The 22,360-nt window shown below is 43.7% G+C and overlaps 1 protein-coding gene across 1 annotated transcript in view; it reads left to right on the plus strand.

Moving 5' to 3' along the window:
* The window catches only part of LOC108935025 (low-density lipoprotein receptor-related protein 8-like), an 89,531-nt gene extending 69,335 nt beyond the window's left edge, over nucleotides 1-20,196 (plus strand). Inside the window, exons 9-19 of the mRNA XM_029250149.1 lie at nucleotides 1,525-1,644; nucleotides 1,743-1,868; nucleotides 5,718-5,889; nucleotides 6,917-7,144; nucleotides 7,773-7,891; nucleotides 8,084-8,223; nucleotides 9,982-10,123; nucleotides 12,850-13,002; nucleotides 15,106-15,420; nucleotides 18,241-18,396; nucleotides 19,561-20,196. Of these exons, the coding sequence (XP_029105982.1) occupies nucleotides 1,525-1,644; nucleotides 1,743-1,868; nucleotides 5,718-5,889; nucleotides 6,917-7,144; nucleotides 7,773-7,891; nucleotides 8,084-8,223; nucleotides 9,982-10,123; nucleotides 12,850-13,002; nucleotides 15,106-15,420; nucleotides 18,241-18,396; nucleotides 19,561-19,838 (1,949 nt within the window). The 3' untranslated portion in view covers nucleotides 19,839-20,196. The remainder of the gene's footprint in view (nucleotides 1-1,524; nucleotides 1,645-1,742; nucleotides 1,869-5,717; nucleotides 5,890-6,916; nucleotides 7,145-7,772; nucleotides 7,892-8,083; nucleotides 8,224-9,981; nucleotides 10,124-12,849; nucleotides 13,003-15,105; nucleotides 15,421-18,240; nucleotides 18,397-19,560) is intronic.
* The last annotated feature ends 2,164 nt before the right edge of the window (nucleotides 20,197-22,360 follow it).

The following is a 22,360-nucleotide window of genomic DNA, read 5'->3' on the forward strand; positions in this document are numbered from 1 at the left end:
GCACTCAGTCTTCTTAGTGCCCTAAAGTGCAGTTCAAAGTTGCATCAATTTTCATTTTTATAACTAACAGTTCACGGTCAGTGCTGTGGGGTTTAGTGAGGTTGTTACATTAAAACTGTGCTATTTCTGTTAATGAGGTATCTATATATTTTAATTGGCTTTTGGCTACTGATTTCTTTAGTTAGAAAAGATTTAAATTTGTTTTACTTATCATTCAAGGCATATATATCTTCTGTTACATTCAGAATTTTTAATCCTTGAGACTTGAAAGGTAAGGGCCGTGCAACAGACGGAGGCGGACCCAGGTAGGTGCATGGCTGTCGCCGGTGTTTATTTGCAGGAGTGCTGGGGAGAAGACAAAGGCGGGGGAATGGGGGAACCGGGAACAGATGGGTCGGGTAAATGTTCCGGGGACGGCTGCGTCGTCCGGGGGCTCGGGATCGAGGGTACGGGTGTGATTGGGCTGGGGAACAGGGTCTGTGTCGATCAGGGTATCTCATGGGTTGCCTCTCTTTCTCTCTTCTCTCTCTCCCTTTACTGGGGGGTCCGGGGGAAGAAACAGAGGCAGTAATCAGTCCCAGCTGGTAGTGTAGTGGTTAGAGCTACTGCCTTGGGACCTGAAAGTTCATAGGTTCAAGCCTCACCTCTGGCTGTAGTACTGTTGAGCAAGGTACTTCTGGTAAAATTAACCAGCTATCTAAATAGGTAAATAATTGTAAGTCGCTTTGGAGAAAAGTGTCAGCTAAATGAATAAATATAAGAAAGAACTAGAATGTGCTCATGATGCAGTTTTTCCTGCCACTCCTGCTTCTTCTCCTCATTGCTCTTTTGGGCTGGGTGTCCTCTACACTTACACTTTTTAATGCCAAACAGATAACAACACACTTCTGTTGATTGTCAATATCCTGGCCATCTTCACAGTAAGATGAAAGAGCATGAAATTAGAGCAGACACCTGGCGCTGACTCCACCAGCATCTGGAGTTGGGCTACGGTCGCCGCGGCAACACGCCCGGAGTCTGGGGATTAGGTCACAAAGTCGCAGTGGTGAGGAAACTGGGCCAGGAATTGCAAAAAATGTGGCCGTTTCTTTCCTTTGCCCCAACTCATCGGCTGCACCGCTCTCAAACCACTGTAAAATTGGATAGGGCTACATGTTAGGTTAAAAGCTTTGCTGAATTAATGTTTCCCCTAAGAACAGGTTTTTGTGTTTGTGTTTTTTTTTTTGTAACATTCCCTGGGAATCCCTGTATAAGACCTCTTTGAATCCACTTATCTGTAAGTCTAAGGCATCTGCATAACTGTGTGCATAAGGACAGGAAGCAGGGCTCTGTGTCTCCAACAAAAATGAGGTGACAGGTAATAAAGCAACTGAAGAGGTGAAGTGATACCCCGGAGGGAATCTGCTAGTTGCAGAATAGCGCTACATAATAATATTAGTTATAAAACCAACCAGCTGTCGCACAGAACAAGCTCAGTCTCCTGAGACTGGATTCAACCTCTGACCTTTGAACCCCACCCATCAGGCCTAAATGAGTGTGCGATCAACAATGGTGGCTGCTCCCACATCTGTATGGACCGGAGGATTGGCTACGAGTGCGAGTGTCCTGCGGGATATAAGCTGCTGGATAAGAAGACGTGTGGAGGTGAGTGGCTTTCAGCTGGGCATGGCCCCTTCTCCATTGTCATGCAGCACCCTGCACTGCAGTAATATTCATGAGTTTTCAATGTTCCCCTTACGTAGACATAGATGAATGTTCCAACCCCAATGCCTGCAGCCAGATTTGCATCAACTACAAAGGAGACTACAAGTGTGAGTGCTACGAGGGCTACGAGATGGACCCTGTGACCAAAACCTGCAAAGCTGAAGGTAAGGAATTTTGCAGAGCCCCTCCAGTAGTGCCATTACATTACCCTTCCTTTGGGACCACTGTGGGCAAACAGTAGGGCAAAACACTTGTTAATTTACTTCCACAGAGCTGGTGACAGAACGTGATCTTATTAAATGAGGTTTATTGCTACGCTTATGTACCGTACATCAGTAAGTTACGAGTTTTATTCTTCTTGTGTGCTGATCGCGTGCGTAATAAATAGTCGATAGTTTGCTTGAAGAAAAGTTCCCGCTTGGTTTTGCTCATTTAGGGAGTTCCTGTTCAGTTGGTTCTGTGGGAAGGAATTCAACCAGATTTTGTCTGAAAGGAGTTTTTTGGGGATTGCCTCTGGATTCAATGTATTTAGCATAGACTTGTGCTTACGAGCGCTGGACTTGTGTTGAGCAGCTTTTAGGCTCAGATTCTGTAAGCTGTTGTGTATTTTAACAAGGTACTGTGCTCAACCCAAGTTGTGTAAGTACACATCTGTGTATAAATGGTTCGTTGTGGAAGCTGGAATTCTCCCTGAAGAACAGCATCTTAAAAGAAAGGATGTTATTTTACTTTACTCACCTCTTCAGTCTTATGTGTGGAACTCCATGAAGTGAGCCTCTGTCATTAATATATTAAATTCCGCTTCAAGCATCTATTAAGGTAATTCTTTCATTCAGCCTGTGATCTTTAATTCACTTTCTTTTGGCCCATCAGCACCTCAAGGTGAACCTCTGCTTTGATATTGCATCTTGAAACATCTAGTGGAAGTCTTGAGATATTGTGCTTCAATGTTTCAAATTTACCAGTCTGCAAAATGATACTCTTGTTCAGTTGTCTCCCCTGAAAGTCAGTATTTCATGCTGCAAGACATGAATTTTGCAAATGATCTGCTGCTGAGCACACTGGTTTCAACATAATTCTTTGCATCAATGCTCTGCCTAAATTTAGTCACAGAACAGTGTGCTGAGATAGTTGTGATCTAAGGGAGTCGCAAAATGAGTGACAGATAGTGGATCACTCTGAACTTCTAAGAAAAAGAGAATATACAGAACAATTATGGTATCTTTCTGCCAAATGTAGTTCTAGTTCTGCTTTGGTTGCTCATTGGTCAGAGGCTTATCTACCATCTCGAGTAATTATCCTCTGGCTGTATCGTACATCCTTCACAATATTCTGCAAACTGTTACAGATAAGTCCTTCAGAATCCCTAAAATGGATTGCTACATTTGTAGCAATTAAAAAAAAAAAAACAGTATCTTCAGCAGTAAGGTCTTACGGTAAGTCTAAAATGGTCTTGTGATGCAGAGATAGGTTAGACTCCAAATGTCCACATTTGTCTCTCCTGCAGCTCAAGATGTCATTGGGCTTATTCGAATGTTGTTTCCTCCCCATCAATGATATCCTTTCGACCAGGGAAACAAAGTGTCTCTTGCAGCATGCATTCGTTTTCAGTCACCTGTCTACACTGATAAGAGAAGGTGTTTGCAGGGTGTAAGGGTGGTGTAGCTAGTGCACTCCAGGTTTGCCTGAAAAAAGTGAAATCACTTTGGTTGCAGGGAAAAATGATATTTGTATTAGTAGTTTTGAATGTGTGCCTGGTAGAGATTGTGGTGGGAGAGTCTGAGGGGTAAAAGGACCCCATGCAGTGATCACACATGCCTACCACTGAAGGTTATTACTGCTATCTCGCAAGAGACATGGACAGATTCCTGTTTTGTAGGACACAGTCGAGTAAATGACTGTCGCCCTGAAGTATAAACAAAAAGGAATAAACCAGTCACTAAAACAGCAAAAATCCCCTTGTAATCTCATCAGGCCTAAAGCTGTACAATCTGCTCAAAAACGGTAGTCTTTTGGCCCATTATGATTAATCTGTGGCCCTCTAATCTGTGTCACTTAGCTCTGTGGTTTGGCACCCACTCCCACTGGGCCCCTCTGGGTCTCCTGTTGCATCACAAGCGGTCAGGTGTGCGGTCCACAGTCAGCCCAAGTAACCCAGCACTACCACATCCCTTGACCTGGAGTAAGGAGGAAAACCAAGGGGTAGCAAACCAAAGCTGAGATTTATTCCTGTCTGGGGGAGAAGTGGTATCAGGGGACCCCTTTATTAAACAGTTTGTTTAATCCCCCCCTCCAGACCGTAGCAGGCTGAGAGTTCGCTGCGGTACATTGCTGCAGGTGAAGATGCCGCATGCTTGCTAGTACAAATTGGTGAAAAAACCCGGCAGGCTCCTGTTCTGAGTCGGCGAGTGGCTGAACGCGCCGGGAAAACAGAGCGCGACGATGATCACGCTCACGTGCTGCTTAGCATGTGTCAGAAGAAAGACTGTGGGTCTCACAGCTGCATGATGGGCATTCTGCAATGTACATTACCTTCGCGCTTGGCTTGTCAGCGAGTCTGCTGCGCGCCAAAGCAGGAGGAGATTCCAAGGCAGAATTATGTTTTCAGTCTGCAGGGAATGCATGAATGCAGTACAGAAGTGTTGTGTGAAAGCATCTAGTGTTGGGTTGCCTTTGAAAGGCTCCTACGGTGCAGTGTCTTCAGTAAGCAGCCCTTTGTGTTGCTGTGCTCCCATTTGTGTTTGGAAAAAAAAATCCAAAGGCGTGTGATCCATGTGTTTGAGTGGTTAATAAACAGATCCTCCGTGCGCCAAAACCCTAAATATTAATAACGTTTATTACTTAGTTTTCACAGTGCTGTTTCTTTCTTACTGTTTTTTTCTCTTCAGCTTGTGTCCCTGGATACAGGATGAAAATTGCATTAAGATTATTATTTTTTTTCAAATAGGAATTAGAATTGAGTTTTAGAATTCAACTGAGACATTCATTTAGGATTTATTTATTCATTTTCTTGGTATCTGTGTCCAGGGTAACTTATATGCCCCCAAGTTGCATCCTTTAATAGAGCTGCTTATTTACTGCTGGCATTTCTGTACAATATTGCACTCAAGGGTACAAATGTACTACATCTCTCTCACTGAACCTCCTGTCTACGCTGAACAAGTCCATGTCCTCAATACCCAAAAAAACAGAGCTAAAAATTCATGTGGTATTGAAGATCCATGTGCACAGATGTTTTGATTTGGGAAGATGATCTTTGACTATTATTAGCATCACATGAATGTGAATTAGCAAGTTGGCAGCGATACAGCACTTGAAATCCAAACAGTTTGTTTGTCCCAGGGGGCTCACAGATGACCCTGGCAGACACCTGCAGCGTCAGCAAAGGGGGTCAGGATGTGGCTGTGGTTTGTGATGAATGTGGAAGATGGCTAGTTCAAGAGGTTTGAAGAAGATACTCAACCGGAATATCTTCAGTAAAATATCAAGTGGTATCAGTGCAAGTTGTTTTGAGTTTGGCAGTGACTAAGCTGTGGAATAATAATTACAGTAATCAGCAGTATGAGTAAGCAAGGTAGAATGAAGCTCTCAGAATCACAGCTTTAAAAAGAAAAAAAAATGCATATATTATATACAGTGTGTATATATTATATATAATACATATATAAGGAGGAATTAATATTAACTGTGGTGCACCAGATAAAATATTATGCAATGCCTTTAATGAGCCAGAAACGTTATTACAAAAAGCATGTAATAAATATTCATAGATATTTCACAAATATTATATAAACATTAAATAGTCTTAAGGAAGCAAATTGAACTAGCTGTAAAAGGAAATGTCATTTTACAGTTACACTGAAATTGGATGCTGCCATACTGCCCGACACACCTGAAAGTTTGCAGTAGAAGATGGGAACAGAATCATGATTTGTTATCATTTCCTATTTGAAATACTGTGGATGTGATCTGTAACTACCACCCCGTTTCCATCCTGCTGTGTGTCTGGGTAGGAAAGACACCATACCTGATGTTCACCAACCGGCATGAGATCCGCCGCATTGACCTGGTCAAGAGGGACTACACCCAGGTCATACCCACACTCAAGAATGTTGTGGCGCTGGATGTGGATGTGTCTGCCAACAAGATGTACTGGTGTGACCTGTTCCATCGAAAGATCTACAGGTACCACGAAGAGGTCTCTCCTCCTTGGCAACCGCTGACTTTTTACACATGATCTGTCACATATTTTGTGCAGTTTCACATTTCCTGATTTTATCCATTTCAGTGCTTTCAGCCAGTAAGACAGTTACTAAGGTTCAGTTTCGTTATTCTCCATTTTAATTAGTTTTGTAATGACCTGTATTTGAAGGATGTTTCGAAATCGTGTTATGCTTCAGTAAATGAAGTTATTGCTATTTGCATAAATCAGAATTATTCTTAGATTAACGTTTCAAACAAAATGAAAAGAAGAACCATTTTTTCGTGGAATTCACCTCACAGCAGAGTGTGCTTTTTCTCCCTGAGCTGCACGTTGCTTTTTGCTCCTCTCAAAACGATGCCTTCCAAGCCACAGTGCTGATTATTCTTCCTCAGTCAGCCCTGTTTGGAGCTCATCTTGGGTCCTTGTATGCCATACCCATGTTTTATGCATTGTCCTCACTGTTTTTCAGCTAATTAATTCTGATTAGCACCATTTAGGTCGATGAGACTTTTAACTTCGAGCAGCAATTAAGATGTTTAAGGGCCACAAAAAAAAAACACCTACAATTAAGGATGCAATGTGTTTTTCGTGCTTATCCAATTAATCCCAGCCTAATTCCAGTCAACAGCCCTCACTTTGACAGGCACAATAATATACCTCTTACTTAGACAGCACTGGGACTGCATGACATTTCCTTAACGGCTTTTTCCTCTTCCTGTTTGGTTTCTTGTGAATTATAGTAATTGGGTCAGTGTCTTCCTAATAATAGGGATCTCAAAGGATTGTGTACACGAGGTACGTCCCTTTTCCATGGAACATGTCTCTGGAAAAAACGGGCTACGCTGATTGTTAACAGTACTAGAAGCAAAGTAGTCATAAGAGACACAGGCAGGCAGTTACGTGTGTATCTGTCTGTTTACTGGTACTGTACAGTATAGGTTTACATTATTTTAAATGCTGCTCATGCTCTGATGATCCATTGTATATGTGTGTGTGTTCTTTTCCTAGTGCATACATCAACAAGGCCAGTGACTCCTCCCAGCAGGTCATCATAATTGATTCCGCCCTTCACTCCCCCGGGGGCCTAGCCTTGGACTGGGTCCACAAGAACCTGTACTGGACGGATTCTAGAGACAAAAGCATCTCTGTGACAACTGTTGATGGCAAGAAGAGGAGAGTCCTGATCAACACAGAGCTGAGTGAGCCTCGTGCCATTGCTGTCGACCCCAAGCAAGGGTGAGAGTGTGGGCCGGACAAAGGGTTCTGGGGCTCAGAAAAACCGGACCAGAGTACAGGGTATGGGTAGAAAGATGGAGAGGTTGGGCAGCGGAGGTGGTTCAGTGAGACATGCCTTTGATAAAATGCAAAATAATAGGTGGAAGTGCAAGAGGCAAAGAAGATGGATAGGAAATTGTCTTGCAGAGATGCTGAGAAGGATGAGGGAATCATTGAAATATCAGCAAGTGTACCAGAGGTTTTGTGTATGACCCTCAAGTTGTTGATGGTTGAGGACGATAGGAGGAGAGCACTTGGACTGAGGTCAACTGAAGGAGGGAGAAACTGCCTGCTGGAATTCTTTATTTTTAAGGGCTGCAAACCCGCATGAAACAGCATTTGTACCCTACATTTTTTTTCCTTTGCACTCCCCACACCCCTATGATACTTCCTACCTTAAAAGTATTGCTTGTCCATGCAAACAGAGTGTTCTGAGTGTTGCTGTTGACACCACTTAAAATGTAGATAAGTATGAAAAGTTCCGCTGAACACCTGCAACTCATTTTACCATCCCCTGTGCTTCCCATGTCAAATAAAACTTTTTTCTTTCTCAAATAATGCAGTTTATCTCTCTGTTTGTCGCCTGCAGCTTCATGTACTGGTCTGACTGGGGCGCACAGGCCAAAATAGAGAAGGCGGGTCTGAATGGGGTGGACCGCCAGGTCTTGGTGTCGAAGAGCATCGCGTGGCCCAATGGGATTACACTTGGTAAGGCCTTTCTGGAGTGAAACCACATAACCTGAACTATTTCTTCACTGTCATTTATCATTAAATGTATAACTCTTAAAACAAAGAACAGTAATTAAAAAAATGTTTTTCACTTAACATTTTCATAATGGATACATTTAAGAGTGTTGAATGAGATTACACGGTGTGACATGCACCTGTTTTCCATCTCAGACTTACCAAACAGGCGGTTGTACTGGGTCGACTCCAAACTCCACCTCATCTCCAGCATTGACTTCAATGGGGCCAACAGGAAGGTGCTCCTGTCTTCAACCGAGCAGTTGGGTCACCCGTTCGCGCTCACTGTGTTTGAGGTAAAGCCCGTTAGAGTAAATTAACGCAGACGTGACACTATAGGGAGGGTGGGGAAGATGATGGTGGGCAGAAGGGTAGGTAAAGATGGATTAGTTCAATATAGGTAGGTGGATGGAACACCTGAGGGTGGGAGTGAGCAGGTTAGCTGGACAGAAGGCAGGAATGAGAATCCAGGTTAGATTAAGGTTACCAGATAGACCCAGGGGGTGGAAGAGATCATGTCATCAGGTAAGCGCGATAGCTTTTTCCAGCCCCAGTAAGATCACAATATACAGCTTAAATCTTGATGACATCTTATTTTGCACAGTGCATTATTTACAGAAGCAATACAGGTTTAGTGCTTCACTCAAGGGTACAACGTCAGTGTTCCTTATGGGATTTAAACCAACAATATCCATTTTTTAACCTTTTCAGGTTGTGGCAGGGACCAGCAGATGAAATAGTGTTTTATTGCTTCACGTATTTCATATTTATTTGCTGTCTTGGAAATCCTCCATGTTTCATCTGATGGTTTTAGGTGGAGAGAACTACCAAGAGTGCTTTGTGACATAGACAAGTATTGCTTTCTGCATTAAATCACTGTAAACTCTCGAGGTTATCACACACACGCCTTTACATGTTCACACACATACGCAGTCAGTGTACTAAGGCATGGAAAGCTCAGATTTCTTCTGCAAGAGAGGATTTTTCCTTCCAGTTAGGATACAAGATAATCGATTGAATGATGATAAATATAGTCTTTACTGAGTTTTGTTGTTTTTTTTTTCCTCCAGACCATACAAAGAGGAACTCATAGGGCAAGAGTTTGTGCATGAGGAAACTCGGGCTGCAGTGTAATGCTGAAGCCTGTTGTGAGCAAATCTCACGCTGATAAGTGGGAAGAAATAGTGCACCTTGATATCTTCCTAGGAGTGGAGGCAGTGGGCGTCTGATTCGGGGTCTGGTGAAGTGGCACTGTCTCACAGGGAATGCTACACAGGAGGACTTCTGCCTCATCCCTTGCTGTCTGGCTCCCACATGTTTCACTGCGACCTTACTTCCGTGAATGCTACCTCCTGCTCAGTTGTGTGGTCCTAGACTTAAATTGTTACTGCTTGAAATCCCCAAAGGACTGTTGTGTTCTTGGGAAAGGAACTTTGCCTGAACTTCGCTTTTAACTTCAGTGAAGTTGTGTTAATTTCAGATTCAGTGTATTCAATTTTGTGGAGTTAGGATGGGACAGACTCTTTTAAAGGTCTTCTTCTCAATGGCTGAACACATGTTTTTATTGTTGCTCACAGCCAAAAGTTGCGGAGAAACGCAATGATGGATAAGGTGTATTCTTAAGTAGGAATCGTCCACTATTTAGTATGCAAAGTAAATAAGAAACTCTGGCTTTGCTCTCAAAGGATTTTGTCCAAGTAGAAGACAGCACAAGTTTCCTCCCTCTGTTACCTCACCTATCTGAAAGATCAGTAAGTTTCTGGTTTCCAAGGCAACTGGAAATATCTGCCTCCACCCGCAGTATCCTTGGGGGCCAATAGAGCCCAATAAAAGAAAATGGTAAAAACCACAAGCTGAGAAGTTGTCGTCTAAACAGAAAATGCCACTTCCCTCATGGGCTGTGCAGGAAATGGCCCAAGTCTAATCTACAGTTATAATTATTCTCTTCTGCAGAGAAACACCTTTCCTGTTTAGCTTTTTATTTTGAGAATCCTCACCTGTGGATAGGAATTTGCTTTTAGGTTCGATTACATTTCCATCCTTCTCTCCCACAGGATCGAATCTATTGGACGGACCTGCAGAGCGAAGCCATCTACAGCGCCAACCGGCTCACGGGTCACGATGTGGCCACACTGGCTGAGCACCTCAATGAGCCACACGATATTGTAGTGGTCCATGAGCTCCGGCAGCCCAAAGGTCTGTGAAAGGCGTAACCTCACCACTCTGCCTTCACCTCCTTCCTGTGATCCACATTACAGAGCAAAATCATTTATGTGATCAGTCTGTTATTGGGAATACGGTATAGTCTTGATATGCTACCCTCGGTTGCCTGACATCCTACCTTACCCTATGCAGCCAATCCATGTGCTGCATACTGTTCAGTGGTGTGCTGCATCCACATGCTTATTGATCTGTCCAATTCTGTGCTGCATTGTCTCTTAGTAAATCACATACCACAGGTGAAGTAGCATTACTTGCTTATCTGCAGTAGTGGTTTATGTTTTTGCTGTACATACTGTGATTATGTTGCTTTTTTAGATTTCTATGTTAACATAATTTTATTGTTTTGAAGAACCTGGCAAGTGAAAAGAGAAAGTGGTTCTTTCAAATGAACAAAAACTTGCATGCTTAAACAGAATAGACGAAGTTGCAATCATGGAATTGAATTTACTGGCAAGAAGCACATCTGAGAAGCAAACTTCAATAACTTTTTTTAAACAATAGCTCTGTACCCTATTATTTTATTTATATTACAGTGTGATGATTGATATACCATTTCATAATTAGACTTACCTTCCCTTATTATTATTATCCAGCATTTTCAATGAAACATCCAGCTATTTGTCCCATTTCGATGGGTTGATTGAGTTTACACTGTACATATACTTAAGGCTGTGAGTGGAGCATCACTTATGTTTCCCGAGGTGCAGGAGAGTGCACAAATGTTTCTGTGCTTGTCTCAGAGAGCCCGTATTGTGTGGCCAAGGTGGTAGCTCATACAGACAGAATGCACCACTGTTTGTGTGGTAGAGGTACAAATTCTGCATGCTTGTGTGTTTCGTGCGTACACTAGGAGATAGAGAGCATCTCGTCTGTGTGTGCAGGGAAAGCAAAAAGGATTTTTGTCAATCTATGCATGTGGGAAAGATGGTGGAAAAGAACAGCATTTCTGAAAGAGAAACAGTGTGTGTCTAAGTCAGGTAGCGGGAGTGTGTGTGGGCTTCTGTGTTCCTGTGTGTTCTCTCCCTCAGAGCCACAAAAAAATTAAAGCAATTATTTCAGGGTACAAGTTGCTCCTTTGTTCATTGTTCTATCTGGCGTGAGAGCTCTGTGCATTAATAGCTCAAGGGCAGCGTTAAGATATAATTAAAATAATTGAAATAATTATGATGTCCTAAAACTGCTGCAGAAATTATTAAATAAACTGATGCCAAATAAAAAAGTCTGTCAATGAACTTAGTGGTGGGATCTTTCTCAGTGTTCAAACAGTTGAGTGCAAATTATTCATCAGATGTCTAAACATGACTTTCTTTGTCGTGTCTAGGCTCTGTTACATAGTAGGTATAATTTTAAAGAGCCCAAAAAGAATTATTGCTTAATATCCACTGGGATGATGGTCCGTGAGCTCCTTATGGAGATTTGTGTGGTGCATTCACATCTTGCAAGGAACTGAAATCTTTTATTGTTGCTAAGGGCTTTGCACACTAAGCCATTTCCAGGATTTTTTTTTTCTTTTTTGTCTTTATAGGCTGAACTTTGAAATCAATGTTCTGAGCATGTGACATCTCACTGACAGACCTGGGGAGAAAGCAGTGCAGCTACAGAGTTTCCAGCCTCCTCTAGAAGAGCTGTAAAGGAAGAGCTTTGGGTTGTACACCAGCTCAGCTGCACTAGTGCTGTGGATTAGTTCACCTCCTTCACTCCACTTGAAAATGAAAGGACATGATTCATGCCAGTTCTAAGAATATGTGATAATCCTGTTTTAAAGCTTACATTAAATCAAGCTTGGAAAATGTTATTTAGGCTCTGGTTTTTGTCTCTTGCCATCTGTTTCTGCCTGTTTGTGTAAATAAGCAACATTTGCTCCATTATTTGAAAATGCGAAATGGGGGGCAACTCAAAAATATTTGTAGACAAAGTCTGTTGGGTAGCAAGTGTAGAAATGCTGGAGGCAAGAGAAAGGAACTTATGTGCAGCATTTGAGTCCCAGTTAGTTTTTACGAATATGTTTATATGTCAAAACACGTAGGCTTTCATGGCAGGTGTCAACTGACTGGGGTTTTAAGTCTTCTGGATGAGATTGCGTCATGTAGGAAACTGGTTCCGACGTTTCGCTTCCCTTGTTGGAAGCATCTTCAGGGAGCTTCCACATCTTGCGGAGGCTGGATGTCAGCTGGAGTGTTCAATGAGGGTGGGCATATTTATGGGCGGGGTCGGGGTCGAAGGTCGTAGTGGGTGGTCCCATTGGGTGGTGTCTCTGCTTTGTATCTTTCGAGTTACTGGTCGGCTTGTTGACCTGAGCCTCTGTGTGAAGCAGTCGGGTCGTCGTGGGTCTGGAATGAAGACTGGAAATGAGGGGTGTCCTGGTGTCCATGTTTTATATGTTTTATATGCCTGCTTCTTGTCCAGGCTGTGCCAAGAATGGGAAGGTCCGAAACAGAGTCTGATCAGTTAGATACCTATAGTTGTTGCAAATTGTTGTTCATCCCAGTTGAAAATGGGATGTTTAATTTGTTAAATTACAGACAAACGTGTATTAATTGTCTTGCAAGGGAGGCTGTGCAAACATCAGAGAACCCTTATGTGATATCTGAAATTGTTGCAATATGTTATGTTTCACTGTATGTTGTGAAGCTCATAAAATAAGGTGGTATAACACTGCTTGTGTTGTTTTGTTGTGTGCCACCTCCCCCCCCCCCCAGCTCCAGACAGCTGCAACATAGGGAGTGTTTCCAATGGCGGCTGTGAGTACCTATGCCTGAAAGCCCCCCAAATCACAGAGCAATCCCCCAAGTATACCTGCGCCTGCCCCAATGGGAAGGAGCTGGGCCCAGACATGAGGAAGTGTGTCACAGGTGAGACCGTGCATGGAGGAAACCAAGTCACTGTGCTCCCCCATCTCCTCACATGGAGTCCAAACACAGGTTTGTCACAGTTCCCTTTCCCAGCTTAACAACCTGGAAGATTATATCCCATGCCAGTCTAGTTTTTTTGCAGCTTTTGAAGGCAGAGAAGCACAGTGAAGAGAAAACAATTGTCTCTATTGTAAAAAGGCTGGCCCGGTGTTGTGACGTGACATACAGGCATCAGCAGGTAGCGCTGGTGCCTTATAGCATCTTGACTATGCGGTGTTTAAATTCTATTGCCACTCAGTCTGTGTGGAGTTTGCATGCTCTCCCCATGTTTTCGTGGGTTTAATCTGGTGCCCAGGTTTCCTCTCATGACCTAAAGACGTGTTTCATGTGTATCGGCAAAACTTAATTGCCCTTTGCGTGTGTGCTGCATGGCTCTGGCGTATAGATGGTTGAGTGACAGTAAGGAGTTTAATGCTATGTATCAACCACTGAAAGTCATTTTAGGCAAAGGCTCAGCTAAATACTAGTTAATTATTATTTTACCATGTTTTGGGGAAAATTATCTACTAAATGAATACATGTAAGTGTTAGTGTACCTTCCTGTCTCCCATTGCATAGAAATAGTACTGAGCAGGACTTCAGTATCCTTGTAACCCAATAAGAGCAACACTCAGAGCAGTTCATGTTTTACTGGTGGTGGCAAGTGGTTAGAGCTGCTGCCTTTGGACCTGAAGGACTCAGGTTTGACTCCTACCTCTTTCTGTAGTACCCTTAATCAAAGTACACACACACACACACACACACTGTTTTAACCACTTGTCCCATACGGGGAGCCGGAGCCTGACTCAGCAACACAGGGCATAAGGCTGGAGGGGGAGGGGACACACCCAGGACGGGCCGCAAGTCTGTCGCAAGGCACCCCAAGTGGGACTCGAACCCCAGACCTACCGGAGAGCAGGACCCGGTCCAACCCACAGCGCCACTGCGCTCCCCCTTTAATCAAAGCACACACACACACACACACACACACACACACACACACACACACACACACACACACACACACACACACACACACACACACACACACACACACACACACACACACACACACACACACTTTCAGGACCGCTTGTCCCATACGGGGTCACGGGGAACCGGAGCCTACCCGGCAACACAGGGCGTAAGGCCGGAGGGGGAGGGGACACACCCAGAACGGGACGCCAGTCCGTCGCAGAGCACCCCAAGCGGGACTCAAACCCCAGACCTACCGGAGAGCAGGACCCGGTCCAACCCACTGCACCACCGCACCCCCCATTAATCAAAGCACTTACCTTAAATTAATACAATGAAAACTACCCTGCTGTATAAATGGGGAAATCATTGTAAGTAGCTTAATGTTGTAAGTCACTTTTGGGAAAAGTGTCAACTAAATGAATAATGAATGAATTTCTGTGTAGCACTTTACATGATGCAAGATCCACGGGGGGCACGACTTTGAACATGCCATTGATTTTATGAGATGAAAGCATAGCACAAAATGATGTATTTATCTCTTCAAATCATTTCACAAGTGGGCGAGACCTGTGCATGCCAGGAGCACAGTGGGAGCAGAATGCAAGCCAAAAAAGGCAGCAATGCGGTAACCTTGGTCATAGGTTTTCAGAAAGGGAGAAAGGGGAATGAATTCAGGGCACTGGACTGATGGCTTTGCCCTTCTCTGCCAGAAGGAATGTATGCTTTGGAACTGTCTGCGTTAGAGAACATGGGCACCTTCCCCAGAAATTCTGTTAACACTGGCATCCATACACACTGACTGTCTGCATTCACCCTGCAGAGATAGCAACAGCAGAGCTGAGTCATCAGTAACATCTCGCAACTTAAATAAACACCAAAAGCATTTTCTGTAGGTTCGCAGAGATGGTGCAGTGTGTTGCATTCTCTATTTTTTCTGGCTTATACAGAAATAAATGCTTTTGAGACTAGCATTTTATGTGTATTATATGTCAGCTGTACACAAGGTGTTTCTGGACTGTTCCATTTCATGTGATGTGTTTATGAATAGAGTCAGGTACTCAGGAAATTCCTGTCCTTCTCTTCCAGCATTGCCACCGGTAAAATCGAAAACAACCACAGCAGGCCCTGTGTTGACCACCGTTCTATTGACCACATCTGGAGTAGCAATGACTTCTTCTGCAATCACTGCATCTCCCAGCACCATGACTGCGACAGCAGAGACCACTGCTTCCCTGAAGACAACTGCAGCTCCAGTACCACCCGGCCACTCCTCTGTGTCCAGCTTGGTCCCTGGCAGCAGAACGACACCTTCGCACCAGCGGCCAGTGCCGGGCCAGGGTTCGCATTCATCTACACATACTGAAATTATTCCTGGGGAGAACAGTAATCTGTCTCACCGTGGTAAGCAGTTAATTGTCCCAGAATAAAGCCCTGTAACTGACCGGAGCAGTCAGTAGTGGTTACGACCCCAGACTTTCAACGGAAAGGTTGCCCGTTAAAGTTTCGGTAGGAAAACTGCTGTTGTACCCTTTAAAAAGGTGCACTTAACTATGCTGATGTATAAAGGGGTCTGCTGAGTACAGATGTGTAAAATCGTAAGTTCTCTGCACACACAAAAGAGAATTGCATTATGGTAATATATTCACATAATATATTATCATCTGAAAATGCCCCGAAAAACAATGACATAATCTAGCGTACTTTTCAGTGTGCTTTATTCTCTAGGAGTTGTGTTTACATAGCTCTCCAACATTATCATTAATATATGCTACACGTATCGTTGGTCTGTATGACTCATTGATAAAATGTTTACCGAGTAGTCGTTTGTGTTCGAAACAGAGAACACCAGAAGAATCAACCACACTCTGTGCTGTGCTGTGAAGCAAAGAGGGAGATGTGTGGTGCTGCAGTGGTGTGAATCCCAGGGAGGATTTATACATGTAGCTGACAGGTGCTTAAGCCACTCAGGGTGAAGAAGAATTCCTCTCAGAGAATCGATCCACAGCCTCAGCTGCTCCCCGTCGCTGAATTAGCAGCTCCTTCCAGTGCCGAGGTGTCCTGGTCCATCTCACTGGACAGACACCCCGTTAATCTCCAGGAACAATGAATTGTTGTTCACTCCCCAGCACCATGAGGGTGCCACTGCAATGCGGGGGGGGGGGGGGGGGGGCAGCCTTTGTCGGAATGATTTTATTGAGTTGTTCAGGGAACTCTTTTGTTCAAAACAGTTTTAACACTTGATAATTTGAAATCATACACAGTGAAATATTTTACCGAAAGAGATAAATTGAGATTGATACCTTCTTCGACAGTATGAGCATGATCCCATTTCTGGGACTGCAGCTGTCAATCTTATAATTCTCAGTCCAGTTCTTTTGGCCACTAGACCACATGATGACACCCAGTTGTACATGACTCATGCGGAGTGTGTGTCACCGGCCCAGCTCTCACATACAAAAATAAAAATGTTGTAGAAGGTGGCATGTGGGTGAATATTGGGGATGCCAGAGGGGAAATGTATTTCTGCTCTGTTTTGACCATTTTTATCCACACCAGCCGCTTGTCACAAAAATGGACTGTCCCCTTGAGAGCCCTGTGTGGTGACCTTGCACTCTACTTTGAAAGCTCAGTCTGTCAATCACATCCTATTTAGGTCAGTGCCCCTTTGAATAGCACCATTCCAGATTGTTTCACACAGTCTGACACAGAACAGGTTGTGCAAAAGTAACACATAGTAAAATTTCAGTGAAGGCAGTTCTACAACTGAACATGCTTGAGTATTGGAGCACAGCCTGAACACGGTTGTAGCAACTGTGGCAGAAAGGTGTACGATTGAGTGATGATGGTAGCAAGATGCAATAGAGTAAAAACTATAAGGAAAAGGAACAATGATATGGGAAGACAGGAGCACTTTACAGAGGCAATCACCACTTCCTGAGTTCAGTGAGCCTGTGAATGACTTCGCCGGAGAAGGAGATGCCCTTTTGAGCAATCATATTGTACAAATGTTGGCATTTTGCCCCCACCAAGCCAAAGGCACAGCAGCAACAAGCAAGTAAAGGCAAAAGGTGCAGGTGTCTCTATAACTATGGCAAAGATTGTGGCAAACCTTGATTCATGGCTCCACAACCATCTTCCACTAGAAAATCTCCAGAGTCATTGAAGAAGTGCAGGACACTGGGTGGTGGTTAAGAAAACTGACCGAAAAGTTGGCTGTTCTGATCCGAGGATGCACGTAAACACCCCATTTATGAGTGTTTCCAATGAACTTTTAATCAATTTTCCATGAATTAACTGTTGATTGACTGAACTTCTGTTAGAGATCATGTTGAACCATGAAACTTAAAACTGAATTTGTACTGAACCTTATTTGGATTAATCGATATTAATTGGCTCAGAATAATTAAGTGTGCAGCAATTTTAATAACTATTATTTAAAAAATGACCCTATCTTTGGTTATGTTTTAGCTATTAACATATGGTAGGTGAGGGGTACCCATGGCATTTCAGGAGCAAGCCAAACAAGCACAGGATTCCCACACTGTCGTAGCCTCAAATGATGTATTTGACAAAGTCCCTGGCAGTGCAGATCAAAATCATTGTCGCTGTATAGCAATTCTTATTACGGCTTGTTAATGAAAATCAATGTGGGGAGACATTTTTTGTGAGGCATGTGGTCATTTTTCTTGCTGTAGTGCAGGTGTCTTGCAGAGCACGATATCGCTAATTATGACAAAGAGCTTTTTTTCCCACCCTCCTGAAAAACGGACGGGCTGTAATGCATTTTTAATAGCCTTTTTCAATTGCTGTTGCAGTTTTAGCCTGCAGTGGACATAGATAGTTAGACTCAGGAAGCCACCTTTCACCTGTTCTCTCTTTTGACTAATGATGAAACACATTATTTCAAAGTTATTTGTCATTATATGAAATGAAGTCTGTAGGTCAATCTTGGCATTTTCTTCCAAGATTCCATTATCTGCTCTTTTTGCTGATTGCTTTGGACTCGAAATAGGACTACAGAATGATTTCTGGAATAACCCTACTTTTCAGAATCCTTTACGGCAGCAACGACAAGCTTTATGTAGACTGAATAGAGGATGTCTCCCCATATTCCATGACCTGCAAAGATGAAGGATAGTTCATAAGCTGATGAGTTATAGATGTCCATGAAAAACAAGGGGTAGAAGTAGAAAGGACTGTGGACCTTTTCAAAGGTTGCAGCACCAATTTTCATCCTGGGATTTGAACCTGCAGCTTTTCAGAACAACACTTCCTTTAACCACAGTTGTTTCTCCACTTTCTTTTCAGCTGCGAATGATCGCTACCTCCTTGGAAACCATGTAGCTGTGGCGGTGCTGGGCATCGTCATCCCCATAGGTAGGTGAAGATTAACGCCGCCCTCCTCCCACATCAAACCCACCTCTCCCTCTCATTTAATTCGCCTCCTGTTAAGCTGCTACGCCTGCACTGAAAGGATTAAGCCAGCTTTGTCTGCGCTCAAATCCATCTGTATTGACATCTTATGTTACCTGAGTTTTTCTTTTTCTGCACGGAGAGAGATTAAGGGGACGCACTTGTACAACAGGGCTGATCCACTTAGGAAGGTTGGGAATCTACGCTCCCATCCATCCCCTTCATCCCATTGTAGAAGTTTAGAGAGGAAACGGATTAATTTGATTTGTTTGCATCAGTTCATTGAACCTTCGCACCATGTATTGTGGAAGGAGACACGTTTAGGGGGGAAAAAAGCCTTTATTTGAACACACTGGTTTTGTTTTATGCAATGCCCTATACACATTTAGATCATTGTATACAGAAGAAAATGCATATAAAATGCAAAAATGTACAGTGGCTGTAGATCACATTACAGCTGAATTAAAATAGCTTAAGATTTTTCTGACTTTTTGTAGCAAAGCATTTTTAATTCCTTTAATTTTGGTGGCCAGACTCACTGAGCGATAGGATCTTTATCTCATTGTAAGCTACCTCTTTAAGGTAAAACCATATGTGCATTAATCATGTAGTTGGCCTTTTGTGCCACTGATAATGAACATGTAACTTGGGCAGGAAAAACATATCAATTTGAGCACTGGCCAAGGAGAGCATGTGAACTGCACGAAGCAACCTCCAGCACCCTGCACAAAGGAGTAATTACGGCACACTCTCCAAGGGTTTTCACAGCAGGGAGCGTATTGAAGATGAACAACAGCTAAGCGCCACTTTGATCTCTGAGTGCCACGTATTCTGGGCTTTATCTTCCCTGTTGTGAGAAACGTGGCGACCACTTTTCCTCTCTGTGATACCGGTGTGCCCTCCTCCACCCTCCTGCTGTCTGAGACTTTCATCTAATGCATGAATAACCCACCCTGCCACCCATCTGGCTGTGTCAGACCAACCTTCAGTGCATGAACAATAACCCCCCGGTACTGTGCTTTCCTCTGTGCCTGTGTTGCGATGCTCTCCCCTGCTCTGCTCATGGTAACGATCCCCCCTGCTGACGGGCTGTGTGTTAAACGCATGCAGTTCCTATCGTTGCCACAGCGGTTGGGGGGCTTTTGTGCGTCTCCGGCTACCTGGTGTGGCGGAACTGGCGAAGGCGGAGCACCAAAAGCATGAACTTCGACAACCCCGTCTATCGCAAGAGCGCCGAGGGTGAGGACGATGAGATCCACATTGGCCGGGCCGAGTCCCTGGGACATGTGTATCCCCCTACCTCAGCTCCCGGCCAGCCCTTCATCGCTCTGCCCCTTGGGAGTGGACCTCCGGATGCCGGAACCCACTGGTACGCGGGACAGCCAGCGCTTACCAGTGCCAAGTGACACGTAGGACTCAATGGGATGGGACAACAAGGAATGGGACAGCAGCATCAGTGCACACACACTGACCCATTTGACATGGGCTGGACCACTCTAAGTTGGTTCATGTGTCATTTCCTTCCTGTAGTAACTAACAGCATTGACTTGTTCTACTTTTTACGGACAGTGTTTTGGGTACAGTCTCTGGGTGCATTCTATGGGCTCTTTCTGTGAAGGGTCAGATTAATTATTTTTACCTGTGTTACTCTCATACATAATCTGTGAAGCCATTTAAGAGCCCTTCCATTTGACGTGGATTCATTCCTTCTATTTAAATGTCAGCCGCAGCCTTGTCTCATTGTCTTTAGAAAGAAACTAAGCAAGATGAGCACCTTAGATGATGGGACAATCTGTGAAATGACTGAAACTTTCATTCATTCATTCATTCATTCATTCATTCATTCACCAATCATTTGTTAGACCATGGTACTATAAGCATTAAGAAACATGGGTTTAGACTGTTTTAGTCATTTCTTTTTTTGATTAGAATAGTCTCAGATCCGCTCATGCTGGACAGACAGGAATGCCTGCCAGTGGCCTGTCAAACTGCCTGGATTGCTGCAGTCTCCAGGGGCCACTACAGCACAGCGGGAAGACCAGAGAGCCATATTCACTCCGCTTGCATTTGTTTCAGTTCACTTTGTTTCTATATGTGGTTAATGCTTAGTGTGAATACCATGATTACACCTGTTCTCCATTTGTGGGGGACTGGAGAGAGCTGCTCAATGATGACTAACATCTCTTCAGAGGGTGCAGTGATCTCTGAGCCACCTGTGTCCAGTCAACAAACTTTAATCCGCCTGTCTGGGTGGGCAGTGATGCAGTGTAACATCTGGATGATACAGCTCTCAATACTCCTCTCTGAAAGAGAGCTGCTAAATAAGTTGTTGAGACTTTTATAATAAAACAGGCAGCCAGAGACAACCAGTACTAACGCAATGTATTTTAACAATGAAATCCAAAATATAGTGCATATACACTTCCTGTATTGAATATTATGTCATTCTGTGTATGAATTTTGTAATACAGCATCATAAATGTCCTTTGTGAAGTTTTATATATCTCACATACCATATTATATTGTTTATTACTTTTTTTAGTGACGAGTACCTAGAAAATGTACCTGAAGGCCTTGCCTTTCTCCAACCGCTCCCCAACACCAGTAAGACTCATACCACATACTGCCCATGCCATGGCTAAGGCTTGCCAAGCAGGGGTGCTCTTGACCCTCTCCCCCTCCCACACACTCTGCAAAGTCTCCTTATTTGCATATTCCTTCCAGGATGTTATAATTGTCAAAGATATTTTTGTTACATAATGAATCTTCCTGCTGGCAACTGTTTTTTTGTGCACCTTGGACACTGTAATCTGTATGATTTGTAAGTATGCCTTTCCATGCATAATGATCAGTGGTGTAGGAGGAGGGATACCTTGATGTTTTTGAGTTTGAAGATACAGACGACCATTGCAGTCCAAAGCTCAGGCACAGGTCCATGGTTGGAGTTGTTTGAACAGTCAAAGAACGTGTCTCCTATGGAGATCTGTTATCATTTAAATGAGCACACCATCTTTTTGTTGATGATGGTGGCCTGCGGCTAATTGTTCAATCATTTCTTTATTTAGTGTTTTTTTTCCCATTTTGCTTTTTATTTGCACTGGTGTATGCAAATATGCAGAGCACTCTCATATCTTCAGTGGGTGGGCGATGTTCACGCTATATGGCTTCCAACGTGATTTGCCTGTTTTACCCAGTTGAGGCATCTTTCAAATGGAAATCTTGGGCCTGGCTAAAGAGAGGTGCACCTTACTCAGCTGGGCACACTGGAAGTGGTTTCCCTGCAATGAACTGTTTGAATGGGGCTTTGACAGTCTTTACAAGGACAATTTCCAACTCTCAACTTGCTCAACCTCCACTGGTAAAGGAAAACCTGCTTGAAAATGCCATGCAGTGTCCTCTCTGGTCATTTGAGACAGCACCCGTTTGAGGTGCCGTGAGCTGCTCTGTGTCCTGTGACATGGAGTGTATCGGTGTAAGGTGAAGCGTGTGGAATGGTTTCTGTTGACCGTTCTGTCCATTGCCACTAAAAGCGCTTGCCATGCTATGCTGATGCTGCTTGCCTGTAGGCTGAAATTTTTCTTATTTGCAGTATCTTGGCACTGAGTGTAGCAGCTGCTGGGAAAATGTGGATTTCCTCCCACGTTGCTGTTTGGTAGCTCATGCTGTAGCCACCATCCATTTGCTCTGCTCCAAGTCCATGGTCACATTGCTGTACCGACTGGATGGCATACGGCATACATAAGGCAACACAGAGCACGAAACAATGGCCTGCAAACACAAGTCTGCCATGTGCTTGTTCTGCTTGGAAATTGAAGTATTTTTACACATCGGCTCTATTTATATTTGTATACGAATGTGCTCATTACAGCTGACTGACCTGTCTTTTTGTAGTAATAAGCTGATTAAAACAGCCCTGTTTGTGCTAATA

The sequence above is a fragment of the Scleropages formosus genome, chromosome 3, assembly GCF_900964775.1.
Source record: "Scleropages formosus chromosome 3, fSclFor1.1, whole genome shotgun sequence".
NCBI lineage: Eukaryota > Metazoa > Chordata > Actinopteri > Osteoglossiformes > Osteoglossidae > Scleropages > Scleropages formosus.